General features: G+C 40.8%; 2 protein-coding genes across 14 annotated transcripts in view; one reads left to right on the top strand and one right to left on the bottom strand.

The window, feature by feature from the left end:
• Window positions 1-16,538, bottom strand: part of Med12l (mediator complex subunit 12L) — a 323,000-nt gene that overhangs the window by 57,847 nt on the left and 248,615 nt on the right. For 9 of the 11 annotated variants that reach the window (XR_005500979.2, XM_039103686.1, XM_039103693.1 and 6 more), the window contains 10 exons: window positions 12,909-13,136; window positions 12,149-12,290; window positions 10,667-10,787; window positions 10,197-10,298; window positions 9,395-9,508; window positions 6,182-6,381; window positions 2,593-2,781; window positions 1,989-2,063; window positions 1,676-1,866; window positions 790-951 (listed from right to left, as the gene is read on the bottom strand). Coding sequence is in view for 10 of the 11 variants with exons in the window: in XM_039103686.1 (XP_038959614.1) it covers window positions 790-951; window positions 1,676-1,866; window positions 1,989-2,063; window positions 2,593-2,781; window positions 6,182-6,381; window positions 9,395-9,508; window positions 10,197-10,298; window positions 10,667-10,787; window positions 12,149-12,290; window positions 12,909-13,136 (1,524 nt within the window). In the remaining variant the exon portion in view is untranslated. The remainder of the gene's footprint in view (window positions 1-789; window positions 952-1,675; window positions 1,867-1,988; window positions 2,064-2,592; window positions 2,782-6,181; window positions 6,382-9,394; window positions 9,509-10,196; window positions 10,299-10,666; window positions 10,788-12,148; window positions 12,291-12,908; window positions 13,137-16,538) is intronic. The other 2 variants (XM_039103689.1, XM_039103688.1) reach the window with 2 other exon arrangements.
• Window positions 1-16,538, top strand: part of P2ry12 (purinergic receptor P2Y12) — a 41,708-nt gene that overhangs the window by 4,724 nt on the left and 20,446 nt on the right. The window lies entirely within an intron of this gene.

Here is a 16,538-nt window from a genome sequence, read left to right as displayed (position 1 = left end):
TTCTCAAAGACCAACAGCAGAGTCTTGGTATAGTTAGGGGGAAACACAACAAGGTCTGAGGCCTCCAAAAAGCAATGTGCTTGCTGGAAATGTGTCTTGCCAGACTCTGACACAGCACATGGCCTCCACTGGAAAGGGGGCAAAATTCCATTTACAATTTTCATGTTTACAAGATACCTTCCATTAGAACAATGGGCTAACTGATTGATACAGTAAAAAGAAAATTTTCCTAAAGAATAGGTCCAGGCCAGAACGTCCGAATCAGGAGCTGCACAGGTAGCCAATAAAGGACGGTCAGTTGTGGTAGTATTGTTAACTCTACCTATAAATTTACAGAAGGAAGAAATTATGACTTTTCCCTTTAAAACTTCTTGGACATTAAATTTATAGTATGAGTATTTATCCTCAGTAAGATGATCTATTTTCAAAAGTAGTTATTTGAAACCTTTTCTTGGGCATGAAATAAACAAAACATGACATGTTGCCATGACAAGTTTCAATCCAGAGTCTACAACAAGGTTCCTAAATTTGGAAAATCAGCAATTATTTCAAGGTCTAGTAGGTCCGAATTAACAACAAGCCTGTGTGTGTTTCAATAGCTTTACAGTGATGTGAACACACAGGCAGGCATGAGACCTGGTGCCCTACACAGATCCTTGTTAAACAGGGTTTCCCATTTACTACAAGCCCAACCCCTGTGGTGGCTGCGGTGTGACTTTGGTGTAGGCTTCTAGGCTTCCTCCAGGTCCTGCAGATGCCAGCCTTGAGGAAAGGCATGTGCCAGCATACCTTTTCTGCTTCTGCCTATCTCTTTCCTTCTTTGAAGAAGAGCCCAGGTGTTGTCCCTTCTCCAGCTCTTCCCCAGCAGCTTTCAACACTCTTCCCTGCACAGACGTTGGTAGCCTGGCGATGAGGGGGGCCACCAGCCACACACCCCTGCGTTCAGAGGAACTAAAATCAGAAACAGGCGTTACACCTGAGAAAGCAGCTGTCTCTGCTCTCACAGCCAATGCAGAAACCCGACAGTAAACCACTGGCTGGTGAGACGCAGACTTCTAGAACTCTCATTTTACATCTGTACTTTCTTCTTTTGCCAAAGACCAGGCATTTGCTTATACTTTATACCCACACCTGTTGAGGAATATGAGGTGCTGTTCTGGGAAAGCATTTCCACCAACCACCCTATGAACGATATACTTTGCAGTCATGGTGATGATATGCAACGGTACTGTGTTCAAGGTAATGAATACGTGATTTTAAATTCTAAAACTCACTATTTACCAAAATGATGCCATGCAAACCGATCTGTCTTTGATGATGAAAATGATTACTTTATGATTTCATAAGCATAGCAAATTCTACCATGGATATAAATTACTGTATTTATATAAAACTGTCCTTAAAGACACAGAGACAGTGTTTCACACTTAATGAATGACACAAAGACGTAAGTGCATGTGTGGCACTGAGGTATCTGGATATACAACAAAATACCCAGCATGCCAAGACATCACTCATCCCACTTTTCCCTCCTAAGTGGCTGAATAACAGGAACTGTCATTGTTAAGTTTTTATCTCTCTTACATTTCCTGAAGCTTAATAAAAATTCATTATGCTAATCAGGGTTACTGTGACATATGACGTATCCGTGGTAGTCCAACAAAACTATAAATACCTTAAGAATGTCTTTATTCCATTCTGTCTTGTGCTACTTGGATCAACACTCCCAATAGTGTTTGGGTTGAAGAGGCTCATGCCTGAACTGGAGGCGTTATTGTTCAGGTCTGCAGATTGCTGGAACACTTCTATTGTTGCCTTTGCAATATTGTCCAGTAAGTTATTCATTTCGGCCACGGAACCAGAGCTCTAGTGTCAGGGAAAAGAAAGCTAACTTGTGTGTGCACTCCTTGATTCTCAAACACCAATGACGTTTTGCTTTTTTTTTTTTTTTTATTCAATTCACATGTATGCTTTCAATGTATACTCACAGGGTCCTTCAAGCACTGTTTGATCATGAGCTGAAGCTCTAGCCAGGACTGTCTCAACGTCCACTGCTCAAGATTCTGGAGAAAATTCAGAGAGCTATAAAATTAAGAATACTGAACGTATGCTAACATAGACTTACAGTAGTACTTATACTCAGTGAGGAAAGCCATATGCTTTGAGGGCTTCCAATCTCATGTCTGATATAAATAAACATACACAACAGAGTAGATTCAAATATCAAAACACATTCCCCCCAACCAGCTAGGAAGTAGAAACCAGAGAAGTACAACTTCTCTAGGAACCCATTTACCCATTAGCCAATCTCATTCCAAAACGATGTTATTTCTTAAATAACACATTGAAAATTGAGCTATCGTGAATATTATGTCTCAAGTAAATACACCACTGACTTAAATATATGCTGTTTGCTACTGACTGTATCTACCGACTAGCCGGTGGTGGATGTCACCATAGAGAGAATTACAAAAGGAAACAAAAGTCAGAATTAAATTCAACGTCAGAAACAACAACAGCAACAAAGTAGTTCTTTCTAGAACCACATTGTGAGGGCTGGCCTGACCAGTGTCTTTGGAATGGACCACTTACCTGAAGAATGCGCTTAATGTGCTGTCTTTGCAGGTTGTCCCCCTCTGTACACTCTTTAATGCCGTGAGGGTAACAGATAAGCTGCAATAATTTCTGTGCTTGCATGTTTGAAAGTACAGGGTCCAATATCAGTTCTTTGTCTGTACACAGTCGCTCCGGTTCTTTTAAGCAATGTTCTCCTACCCATTCCTAAAAACAAACTGGCGGTTAGACAGGCACACGCTGATTCTACCTGACTACTGATCGTGCTCTCGTTTCTCAGAATAAAATGATATGAGGCTAGTAATGATATGAAGTTAATGGAAAGATGGGTGGAGGAAAGTTTGCATGTAGATATGTTGAGCATTTGTTGCTGTTCTATTTTTCTTTGTCTGCTTTGACACAAGGTCTCAGGTATTGCAGGACTCTCCCCAAGTCACTATGTAGCCAACAGCAAACTCCTGATCCTTCTGCTCTGTCCAGTGCTGGGATGACAGGCCTAAATTAATGCCATATCTTCCTGCCTACCAGAGCTCCCTGCATGCTCAGAATGCACTCTACCTAATAAGCCACATCGCCAGCTAATGAAAAAAAGAATTCAAAACAAAATCGTAACACCTGACATCTTAAAAAAATACAAGAAGGGGAGGAATTGGATTAAAGGAAAAAACACTTAAATCTGTGGGACAGAGAGTTAAAATTTGGGATTTGTTTTAAAATAAGGGCTTCCTCTAAGGTACTATTTTGTAACCAGGTTTTTGTTTATTTGTTTGCTCTTAATATTTAGGGACAACATTTTTATGCTATGCACGATTTTCATAATCTTTATGTGATATGTCCTGCTAAACGGGTAAAGTATGTACATATTTAGAAGACTACTTCTCTTGACCCTAACATCATCCTTTACCATCTTTTCTTTTATTAAGTGGCATTAAGAAACAGTCGGTACCATAGCTCAACCTGAACCCAAATCTGTTTCAAGTGAAGTTTCCTTTACAGCTGTGTCAGTCACTCAGCTCAGGTCATTTATTGAAGTTACATAATTCCCGCTCCGTACTAGCTGCACTAAATCACAATCGGATAAAGGCACCAAGACACAGCGTGCTGCTTTTCTAGGTGTCACATAATTATTACCGACAAACTGATTAATGGTTTTTTTGTTTTTTGGGTTTTTTTTTGTTGTTGTTGTTGTTTCTTTTGGATACTGGCCCTGTAGAGTAGGCGTGAAGCCTCCCACAGGGTTTGGAGCAGAGCCTCTTAGAGCCTAACCAGCTCCATCTGGTTCCAGGCATCTTGAGAGCCACACACAGTCCAGTGATACCATCGAGGTATCACAGGTGGGGACTGATACACACTTGGCCATCAACAACGGTGGAGCTAGTTAAACTTACCACAGTCAGAGCAAATCTGAGTGATCATGCATTTAATACAAGCTACAAAAATATGTAACATACCAAATTTTTTTTTTAAAAAAGGCCTTTGAAATCATGGAAAGATAATCAAACACTACTGAAGCTGAGCCTGAGCGGGGCCAGACAGGAAGAAGGCAGTGAGGACAGGGGCACTTTTGTGTGAGCTTTCGAATGTATGCTATGATACAACCATTAGATGGGACCAACAAAACAAAACAACCCCCCCCCCAAAACAAAAACAAGTACAAACAAAAGAAAACAAAGCGAATAAAAGTGATTCTAATTTTGAAGAAGGAACATGTTCACCCTAAGTGAGACAACTGTAAAAAATATTTTCCTTTATTTTTCCCTTTCCTTGTTGAGTGTATTATCTTAAACTCTTCAGAGGAATCAAACTGCAAACCAATCCTTAGCTCTCAGAGCCCCTTTTCCTAGTGGTATATGCATGACAACTCTGAAGCCATGTTAGGTGCTGTATGAGGGACAAAGCTGTTATCTTTTAAGAATGTAATTACTACTATGAAGTGGGAGAATGTAAACTATAACTTTAAAGGGTTAGATTAGAACTAGAAGTATCAATATGAATTCATGATCACACACACACACACACACACACACACACACACACACACACTCACTCACACAGTTCTGTCTGCTGGGAGAGTGGGGATATATAAACCAGACCTTATTTTCCTTTTTTGTGCATATGTGTATGCATACATGCCTTTGTGTGTGTGTGTGTGTGTGTGTGTGTGTGTGTGTGTGTGTATATACACTAAACATGATGAATAATGCCCATGTGTGAATGTGTGTAGAGGCCAGAGGTTGATGTCAGGTATCTTCTCAGTTCGTTGTCCACCTTATATACCAAGAAAGCATCCCTTCAATGAACTCACAGCTTACCTACTCAGCTCCTCTCCCTAGCCTGGTTACCCTAGGATCCTGTATCTCCATTTCCTGAGTGCTGGGATTACTGGTTGGCTGCCATGGCCCCACCAGTACATACATGGACTGTAGGGTCTCAATTCTAGGTTTTATGCTCACACAGCAAGCACGTTACCACTGACCTAACCCTCAGCCCTTGGGCTCTGCTTTCTGAGTACCAGTCTCTTAACAGGCCGAAACGGGGCTCCTCAGAATGCCTGATTATAGTTATGAGGCAAGGCATATGGGAGACAGGTAAAGTAAGGCAACAGTTCTCTAAAAGGATAGAAATATTCCAATCATAACAAAAGGTAGAATGAGGGATTCCTAATATGTCAGCCTCAAACAAGCTGGGCATTAAAGAAACCATGGACGATATAATCCACATAACTAGCTAACTAACTACATATGAACAATTACATAAGAAGGGTAAGGTCTTTGTAGAACGAAAACTGATCCAGTAAGAGAAACAGGAGGATCTCAAAAGAAAATACCACATTCTGCAGCCAGTACAGTAAAGACTGGCTTTAGACAAGACTTGCAATGTATTTATGAGGAATGGGGTGTGTTAGGAGGATCAGAGCCTTTGCATCATCTCAGAGCATCTTCCCGGAGATTACTGGTTCACTGAAAACAAAGCAAACCAACAGCCTAGTGGATCCTGAATCTAGAGATGCCTTCCTCAAAGGCAGCATCGCCAGTTGGGCAAACGGGCACTCTGTGCAATCAATAGTGGTTACCTGGACTAATACAGTTTCACCTCTAAACTCGGCCCTCTGATTTTCTGAAGATAATCTCCAGAACCTAATGCAACTCTAACAGCACCAGAATAAATTAGAAAGTCCCCTATAGATGAGAAAAAGATTATTGTACTGAAGTTTAAATTATGATTTTTTTTTATTAACTAAACTTTGGTTATGACAGGAATGAAAACTTAATGGAGTATTCAAAAGTAAAGCAGAGCCCCAAACGGGGTGGAATAAACAGTACTGGATACTTTCCAAAACTGTCAAGAATAAACACAGACTGTCCAGAATTAGTGAATGCATTAGTATAAAGGATATACTAGACGTCTTCATGATTGCAGCTCTTTAACAAATTTGAACTCTTTGGGGAAAAAAGGACCACTTAACTACAACAACAACAACAACAACAACAACAACAACAACAACAATAATAATAATAATAATAATAAAAGTAGTGGGCAGTTGTCCCCCGCCCCCCAAAGAACAGGTACATATTCCAAGCAGAAGCCATTTGAAATCCATAAGTACCTGTTGGCAGATAGTCCTCAGTACGTATCTGGCATATTCTCTCAGGTTGGCAGTTTCTATGGAAATGCTTTTCCCATAGGGCTTCGAATTCTGTGAGGTGGCCCAGGCATCCTCAGCGCTCCCATCACGGCGTAAGCCCCTCATGCTGAAGTCTTCATTCTTTAAGGTGTTGACATTGTTACTGCCAATCTTGGCATCTCCTAAGTAACAGAATCACAAAAGCAAAACCACAGATGTTCAAAATACTGCCCCAGATATGTAATAAGCAAAGAGGCTAGATTTTGGGGACTCAGGAGGTATAGATGGTATTATTTTGCATAGCCAGTTGTATGGCAACAGAAAGAGTGAATCAAGAAATACATGAAAGGAAACAAAACTATTGGACATGGAGAGAAGTCAAAGTCAAGACTCATTCCTTCTTTTGGTTTACAGAATTTAATATTCTTCTGCTAGCCTTGAAAGAACTGTTATGAATGACAGTTAATAACCAAAACACATTGATTTCACCAAAAACTTCAGACATGACTACTCAAGTTTATCTGGGAGTATAGACCAGGAAGAACATATATTATTCACCTTTCTGGGAATCCCTTTTCCATTTCTTCTCCTATAATGACTTATTTTCTATCCATAGGTCAAGAGAAAAATTTTGCCTTAGCCCACCTTACTATCAACTTCTTGACAAGAGAGATTTAATTCTCTGGGGATGGAAAGGGGCAAGGCATACTAAGGAGGCTCTGGAGAGCAGAGCTCTCTGTGCAAAGCCTGCACTTTCCACCATATCTCTCCAGAAGCAGCTTAGACTTTACCTGACCAATCGCTAACACACTGAGTGAGATGAAGCTAAGGAAGGTATTTTTCCCCCCAAAACACTCAACAGGGTATCCTTGGATGAAATAAAAATCTCTAGCCATGAAAGAAAAAGAAAATACATGAGAGAGAATTTGGTAGTGAAATTGCCAGACAGCAGCAGAGACTTCAAACGATTGCCTGCTTACCTACAGAAATCAAAACAAGCTTTGACAGGATGATTCACTGAAACCAGCAACTGACATTAGGGGGGGCCTTGTGGAGTAGAAGCAAGCCCAGGTCAATGCAAGAACACAAGCAAACCAAGTCAGCAAAACCAACCAAAGCAAACGACAAACAATAATTTAAAATGCAAGGTCGATCGATCCCTGAAAGGTTTTGAATCTATTGAAAACAAATGAAAAGACAAAACTCTGTTCTTGGGAGGAAGAGTAACCTAAATGTCCTCCTAATTAATGTCTACTTTCAAAAACCTTAGAGGCAGAGGGGCTGAGGCTGTTACTCAGGGGCACAGTACTTGTCTATCATGCCTGAGAACAGAGGTTCTATCCCAGCACCATTAGCACCACTGCTGCCCATGGACAAAGCAGAAAACCAACAGAGGTAGAAAGAAGCAAGGCACCCCAGCTGACCAATGTATTATCACACACCCACCATGAACTTTACAGTATAAGAGCATTTACTGTATTTGCATTTACTGTATTTATTTAATGTACGTCTCCATTTACTTTGGATATCAGGACTGATGTCTGTGTGACTATGCTAGAACCTTCTGCAATTGTATAGCCAAAACAAACAAACAAACAAACAAAAAACCCAAGTGTAATATTCTATGTGAATCTATATGAATCTGCCTAAAACTTTACTGGCATATAGCTGTGCTGGTTATAATTTCTCAGACTGAGAACCTCCCACATTATTTGAATATCCAAAAAGACTGGAAACTTTACTTGGGATTAGGCCAGTTCTACAAACAAGGGGCCACTGTCACTGTCTAGATGAGATTCATCTCGTGGATACCACTGAAATATGTTACTGGGCTTTCATTCTTCCGACATAAGTTTATTGAAAACATATTTCTTATTTTCTCTGATGAGACTTGGAGACAGCCGAAGAGAAATTGCCTGTCTTCGTGACCCCAGTGATTATTAATCAGTAAAGTAGGCCAGTTCTCCTTACCTTGGCTGAAATCAGCAGTTAGTATTGTCTGTATAATATAAAGCCCTAAGTTCATTCTTCCTCCTTTCCTAGATCTCTCTCCTATTTTCCTAACTACCCAACTATCTTGAGCTCACTTTCTCTCAAGAAACAAACAAAACAAAAAAACAAAAAAAAAGAAAATCTAAACAAACAAAACCAGTAACACAAAATAATTAATTAATTAACTAATTAATTTTTAAAAAGCAGAGTAAACTTTGTGTTGGCCAATCATTCCTGGGCACGGGGCTTGCCCTGGACTGTGTTGGATATCAATAACATTGTATTGGAAAAAACTGGAAAGTCTTGTATATTCTTTGTGATGGATGTTCTTTTAATCAGATTTTTAATAGACTTTTATGAATGCTCTGCTAATATTCTTTGCCTTCCACAAGTAACATTTGTCAAGAAAGGTAAGGCTATATTCTCATTTATGTCTTCTAAGGCTCACTTGAGCGAAAATCCATCCATTCAGTAATGCTGTTTAAATCATAAACTATAACACGAAGTGGCAATGATTGTTTGGTTAAGGCCAAAATGAGGTACCCAAAGTTAAAAGTAGGCAATACTGGGGTTCTCCTAATCATTCAAATCCTTTATGATTTACATAAAAATTGCACTGCCCATGAACGGAAGGTGGTACCCTTAACTCTTGTTAAATACGTACAAATAGGAGTGTAGAGGGAACCCTGGGCACCATGAATTAGAGGAGAGGCCTGGGCCCTCCTGCTGGTCACCACCATGCAAGCGTCACTGCAGCCCCACCTGCTTCATAAAACCCGCAGAGTAGAGAAGACGAACGTGTTCAGAACAGAAGGAGAAACGCGACATTAAAACACAGTCTTTCTGAGGTTGTGCACCTGGATTAAGATCTGGCTGAAACATAAAGCTTTTATTAGAAATATGAAGTGCAATTTCTGTCAGTAAATGAAGGCCAAACAGTCCTGTGGGTCTATGGCTCTGATTCACGTCAGAATGAAGTGGCACAGGATTAAAACCAAACATAACATACTCATATTATAGTTCTCCAGGGTCACCATTACCTCCCTTAGGGAAAATCAACAATTTTTGTTCAGGACAAACAAACAAACAAACAAACAAAAACAATGTCTCTATTAATATTACTTAGAATTTACAGTGAATATAAATTACTTTGCCTCCACTGCTGGTGATAAGCCAAGAAGCTGAAGGCCAAGATAGTCTTACCAAGCATCATAATTGCCTTTAAGACAGCAAACACAGCTCCTACTTCTATGCTGTTGTGGGCTGCAGCTAAGAGGTGTCTATCACAAGATGATCTTATTCCGGGGAAAGGTTTGCCTAAGAAAACAACAACAAACCTTCAGTGGCCTCTTCACTGTCATTAACCATCGTCTGCAATCATTCACAGTCAGTAAGACCTTTCTTTCATTGGTTGGTAGTTTGTGGGCTGTTAGTTGACATTAGTTTGCATTAACTGGTGCTCCACAGGATCACTAAGAAACGCTGCCAGTAGTAGTCTTACTTAACCTTTTCTCTTTAATTATTATTAAAACAACGTTTCTGTTCCTCAAAGAGATGGGGTGCAAAGATTAGTAGGATTCCCACACTATCCATCTCTATATGGAAATGATTTAGCACAAGACTTCACTAATACCCTGCATTGCCTCAGGAAAAAAATAAATAAATGAGTTGTCATCTGCTTAAGTGGAGATGGCATGGCCCAGAATCAACACAGGGTATGCAAGACGATGAGACTACCCACCAGCACGGTATTTCCTAAGAGCCCAGGCATTTTTATTGTTTATTAATTCCTCATTTTTATTTCCCAATATATCCTCACATTACATCATGAAAGGTGTTGACAGCCCTCTCAGTGGCATGATCTCACCCCTCCATCATCTGCAGATGAAGCCCATGAAAATTGGGGAGGAAATTACAAACTGGACAGCTCACTGGGTCACAGTAGAACTGAAGGAGTCAAATAAACCCCATGGCAGAGCAGAGCATTCTCCTGGAGTCAGCTCACCTGTGGCCTGAGGGAAAAAGCAGGCCTGGGGGGCTCGGAAGAGGTGAAGCAGGAGGCGGCAAGTCATCCTCGCCCCGGGCTCTGCATCCGCATCTCCACAAGCTGCAAAGAGGAGGAGGAGGTTTTAAAAACAAGCTTCCTCACAGGTTCCACCCCACAGGCTTTGCTTGCTAATACAAAACTTTCTGAAATACATTAAATAGCCCTTCTGTTTAGTAAGGTCATTAGTTATATCTCTCTGGGGAGCCCTCATGCTGCCTTAAACCTCATACAAAGCAATGGCAGTTTCCTGTCACAAAGTTCCATTGCTACTCTGCGTAAAACAGCTACCGCCACTTGACCATCTCTTTCGGGTACCATGGCATCCACAACACACACATCCTCAAAAATGGCCCTTTCCCTGTGCTTCGGCGGTCACACGTGACTACCAACCAGCAAACAATAACAAACACAGCTCAGGACCATCTTACCTGCTGCCAGGAGAGAGGGAAGTGCGACGTGTTGCACGACATCTTCCAGGGAGAAACACTGTCGTGCAATCAGGATAGCAATGAAAGTGGCTAATGAGTCATGGAATGAAAGGTCACTCACCTTTAAGAAAAACATGGACAGGTTTTAATGCCCAGCATCCTTGGATGCAGTACCAAAGACCACTATGTAAGAGAATGCCAGCAGTACCCATAAGATCTCAAATCTCCATATGAACCTTCAGAGGGAAGTGACCTGCGATTATCTTCTTAGGCCTACAGCTATAATAAGGCAAAGCAAGTTTACTCATATCCTAACGCTCTAGGGAGACGTTGGCCTTTAACCTGTCAGTTGCATGTGCCTGCAACTGAGAAAACATAGCAACGAAGAGCAAAATTGAGAGGCTACTATAAGGGGTATCATAATCGATGCTTGCCAACGGAATACAGCCATTTATGGGAAAGGCAGGAAGCAGAAGGGGAAGCCTCCCCTGGGAGGAAAACATGACCCTCTAACTAACACTTGAGCCTTCTTTCCTGACACGACTAATGCATTATTTTAATGCGAGAGAATTCATTTTAAAAGAACTCTGAAAGTTTTCAATCAGCTGCTAAATTTAAAAAGGAAAGGTGAGAGGAGGGAAGGGGAGAGAAATTAATTCAGCTAAGGTGAAATCTCAACACTCCAGATCTCACAAAATATTGGAAGAAAATACAAAGAGAACACAACTGCTACAGTAGCAAGCTTCCTAGTGATTGGTTCAGCAGGCCACAAATACAGATTTCAGAGAAGAATAACTTAGGTCTTTGTTGCTGTGGAAAAGCAGCCCATTACTAACATATTTTGCAATAAGGAGGCAGGCCTGTCCACTCCGCACTGAAGCGGCACAGACAGGAATAAGCCCTCAGCTTTACAAAGGCCAAGTTTCTTCAGTAACATATCTCTGACGAAGATAACCCCAAGAAATGATATAGGCATAAATGGATAGAGTATCCACAGAGATGTGTAAGGCATACATCATATAAATCATGGGTGCAACACGGAGCACCAGGAAGTCATGGTACATGATCCGGGCAATCATTCCATCACTCTACTGGCACAGTCTGAGAATATTGACTATCCCAAGGCTACAGGTGGACTTTGTTACCCAAAACAACAAAATCTGCATACTTAGACTTAAATATTTGCTGCTTCTCTTCATGTATGAAATGTCTTATGTACTGTGCTGAGGGATCTACAGCGGAAGGAATGAAGCTGTTGATACCATTCACATCTAAAAATCTTAGCTGCTAGAAACCAGGCAACAAGGAACACACTGGAATTTCTTCTGCTACTTCTACTTCTATTTTTTTTTTTAAGTTTATTTAATTCATGGTAATGTCATCACTTTTGGAAATAGAAAAATATGCTGCTGTGTTTCAGTTTAATTAAGCAGTAAAAGATTAAACTAATGAATTAATTATTGAGAAATTGAGAAAACTTACATCCACAGTGCAGAGGACGTCATTAAACCCCCACACATGATTTGAGGAACAACAAAGAGCCTTCAGAACCCCCAGCCACTCCGAACTCAGAACTGTGCAGCAAGCAGTTAGCTCGGAGGAGAAATTGGCTATGTCATTTATCCTAGAAAAATAAAAGAAGATAACAGAAAGTGAATTGGTACAAATGAGGACTGATTACACAGGGCTTCCTCATTGAATACATATTTCATTATCATTAATCATCGCTCAGATTTAGAATATAATAAATATCTCTTTGTATAAATACAAGGTACAGCTATACACAGCAACATATAATTACAGGAAGTGAATTAGCACACTTCTGATTCTATGAATAAACCCTGTATATGATTTTACATTTCATATGAATCAAAAGTTAAGGACAAAAGGCTGGGGATGTTCCATGTGCAAGATCCTGGAGTCAGTCACGATCTGACTACCACGAGGATAAATAGTTAAAGACATTATGTAATGGTTATGTAGTAACCATACTAGGCCCAAGTACAGTTTATTATCAAAATACAGTGTTGTCTTTAAAACTGTATACGATTTTCAAAATGGATTACCAATAATTAAAAAAAAAGAAAGAAAAGAAAATCCACAGCCAAACCAAGAACCCCAAGGCCATGATTTCTCGGGCTAAGTATTTAATTAGGACATAGTGCTGTAGAATTAGAAATTACTAAAGAAACCCCAAAGGGGCGCGTCTTGAGCACTGACGATTCAGGGTAGAGCAGCTCACCGGCCGGCATCCTGGTGTCCCATGCACACATTCATGAGGGTGTTGCACACAAAGCTGTACCGATTGGCAGCATTGTCATTGAGGACCTTGCCCAGCATGGAATAATTGATGCTTCTTGCTGAGGGATTCTCAATAAAATCCATCATGAAGTCCGGGTCCCAGCGTAAGTTGGAGTTTGCAGGCATTACGTTATTATATATGGTCTGCTTTACTTTTGAACAGGCACTACTAAGGTTAGAAAAAAACAGTTATAAAAGGGAAAAAGAACAAAACCACCAAGAAAATCACTTCACCTACAGACATGTTAAGTGGCAACTACTCGAAGACTTTCCTAGACTGCCTGCATCCTGCCACTATTATCATCCAAACCTTTGTGAGCAGCATGATATCTGATACACAGCAATCGCTTCATGAAGAGTTTTTGAATTCACAGATGGAAACAAACAAACAAACAAACAAAAAACAACAACAATGCATTTTCTAACGGCTGTTTCTCTCTTGAGAGTGAAATGTTATAACCTAAAAATAAAAAGTGAGCCAATCAAGAAAAAAAATGGAGACAATTGCACACGAGGAAAAACTCAGTGTTCTAATTCTAACTGTAAACCATAAGCCCTATTCCTTTGGGTGTAGTATGCCTAGTAATAGCCACTGTGCCAAGGGGAGGTAAAACTGGCATCAGGGCGCCTTGCGTTGTCCAAGGAGAATGCAGATAATACATTCTGTAGTGCGAAGAAACTGTTACAACATGCCTTTAAAAAAAAAAAGTATGTTTCTCAGCAACAGGAAAAAAGTGTAAGAGTTGGGCATCATTCACCTATAAACCCAGCACTTGAAAATGGCAAGGGCTGTAAGTTCCCGCCTAGCTGGGGGGGGGGGGGGGGGGGGGGGGCAGGCAGGACCCTTTCTTTCAAGTCTTCCTGTGAAACAAGCAATGTTTTAAGAACTGAGTATTTTCAGTGGGCAACATCTGAACAGACAGGGAACGCTGGAAATAGGAGAGAACTGGAATGTAGTTTCCAGGGCTTCTCTGCAGAAGAGGCAAGCATGGTGTGACTGCACAGGAACTCCTGCTGTGCATGGTAAATCTGCAGCAGCACCGTTTCCTACTCAAGAGCTCTACCATGTAGCACAATCTTTTGGGCCCAAATCCTGGCTGACAGACGAAGGTTCTGTTTCTAGGGTGACACACACACAGATCTACTAAACCACAGAGGCTTTTCCTCGTTTCCTTCTAAAGTTCTGAGATCTATTCCACCCTGCTTTCAAACTCAGACTTCTCTGAGGAGCCTCTGTGGCTGACATCCTAACTTCTCCAAACTCCGAGTCTCGGCACCTTTCCTTTCTGGACTCCTTATCTTCTTCATCGTGCTTCTCAGGAGGAGCTTCTCTGTTTTGATAAGAAGCTGGCTGCCAGTGAGAGTATTCTGTCATTCTTCCCACTCCCTGCTGCCTACACATGGGGAGCTGAGCCAAAAACTCAGGCATGTTCCCTCTGTAACTGTGTGTCTCAGGAAAACCTGATACACTAATGAAATCAACACATGCCTTGAGGTCAGAAAACTTATTTTAGATCCCAGCTTCGGCATATGTCAAAAATGATCAGGAACAATCAGGAACAATCATTTGTGGCTAAGGAAACTCACTCTACCTCCCTGGATAATGACAATTAAAAAAAAATAGCACACTTTTGTGGCACACAAGCTCAAGCAGCAGGAGATACGGTTACTGCTATGCTTGCCCCAAATTTCCTCCCTACACAACTTTACAGTGTTTTAGAAAAGACTGTTACAACTTTTTATTTCTATTGTACTAACGGAAATCTCCCTGCACATGTAGCTTCTTTGTAAATGTGTTTCCTAACCTCCAAACAGACCTCTGACTCCCACTATTTCCAGAGAGCTGCATTCCTTTTCTGTTTGTTCTTGAAGACTGTGTACTCCGTATCTGTGATGTCTACCGTTCTGGTGGTAAGAGCACCTTAGTCCACTGACAATCACGTAAAAATAAATCCTGTGCACCTAATGAACTCACTTAGCCCACCTGGTACTAAACTGCAGGAATAATTAAAACCAGCGCTGTTGCAAAAAAAAACTATCTTTGAGAAACCTAAACTGAAAATTCAAAATGCAGCAAGAGAAGAAAATGAAGCATTTTTACTGTTATTTCATTCCCTCGAAAAGTTTCCGGAGACTCATTCAAATATTTTACAAAGGACTAATTTAAACCAAATGTTAACATTTCCTCAGTTTTATTCATTAATACAACTCATCTTTGGCAAACACTAGTGCAACAGTGTAACCGTAGTACAGGCAAATATTTTTGTGTAAAATGCAATATTGCCTGCTAAGTGTTATCCTATTTTCAAAATTTTGGGACAAAATAGAGAGAATAGTATAAGCGCTCAGGAGATTTGCATCCTAGACAGGAGCCAAACCATAAGTAAATGTATAATGTATGTAGACCAGCCAACACTGAGGGTTTGCAGAAGGACTGACTGAGAATGCATTGCCCTTGAACACAAGGTTGTCGGCGAGCAGGGCCGCAGATGCTGTGTAACAAGGCATAGGCACCACACTGGGGAAGAGAACCATAAGCAGCAAGAAGACAGTTCCAGGTGTGAGGACCAGAGGGAAGTGTCTAGGGACAGAAGAGAATATACTTAAGGAAATGAACACAAGAAAGATGGAAGCCAAAAGATCTCAAAGGCGAGAACAGAGCTGTGAGTTTTATATTGCATAGATGATAACCATAGATACCTCTCAGGCATCCTTGTTTGAGTCACTTCAGCAGATGTGCTGAGAATATGCTACAGAGAATCTGGTAAAGGCAGTGAAGCCAATGAGAAGGACTCTGCAGGTTGGTCCAAGCAAGAGCTGGCTGTGACGGCAATGACTAGGGTATTGAAGAGAGGTCAAATGTGACCCATACATGGAAGTCAGAGCTCACAGCGTTTCTAAGCAAACTGAACACAGAGAAACGAGGAGCAGAAAAAACCATTACTGACTCGTCTTCTGGATCCTCACTGCCACATTATTTCCTTCTGAAATTCCCCAACAGGCACTTAATATCCGGCACACCCAATACTAAGCAACAGATGAAAGGAACTGGGGACTTTTAACCGACAATTAAGAGAGTAGAGACACAAAGGAAGAAGCAAGCTTGCAAAGAGCTCTCTCTGCAAGAATGTTCCAAGTGAGGCGAAAGCAAAGGCAAAATACAGAATGTTTTCACTCAAGAAACTGTAGCCATAGTTACACGAACAGCAATGCGCACTAACAGGAGGCCCTAACTTCTGCAAAAATTAACTCAGCATGAACTCTGAGTCAGAGTTATGAGAAGATAAAAGTGCAAAGTTTATTACATTAAAAACTTTTGGGATTGTTTAAAAAAATGTTCCTCAAGCAACACAACTAATTGACAGGAGTAAAGTTCCTGGCAGGAGAATGGTTGCCATCTAGAGTCTTAATAACAAGCAACTTCATATTTAATAGCACTGTCTCCTAATCAGCACAGGTACTCCTGAGTCATGCCATGAGCATCAGGATTTAGCACACTGTACCTCATGAGTAAAACAGGCCGTGCAAATAACCGCTTTTAATTCCTGTTGGTTAAATGATATTTAGAGAA

This window comes from Rattus norvegicus, chromosome 2 (genome assembly GCF_036323735.1).
Source record: "Rattus norvegicus strain BN/NHsdMcwi chromosome 2, GRCr8, whole genome shotgun sequence".
NCBI classification, from domain to species: Eukaryota; Metazoa; Chordata; class Mammalia; order Rodentia; family Muridae; genus Rattus; species Rattus norvegicus.
Note: the sequence above shows the minus strand (reverse complement) of the source record. Positions and strands in the feature narration are given on the sequence as shown.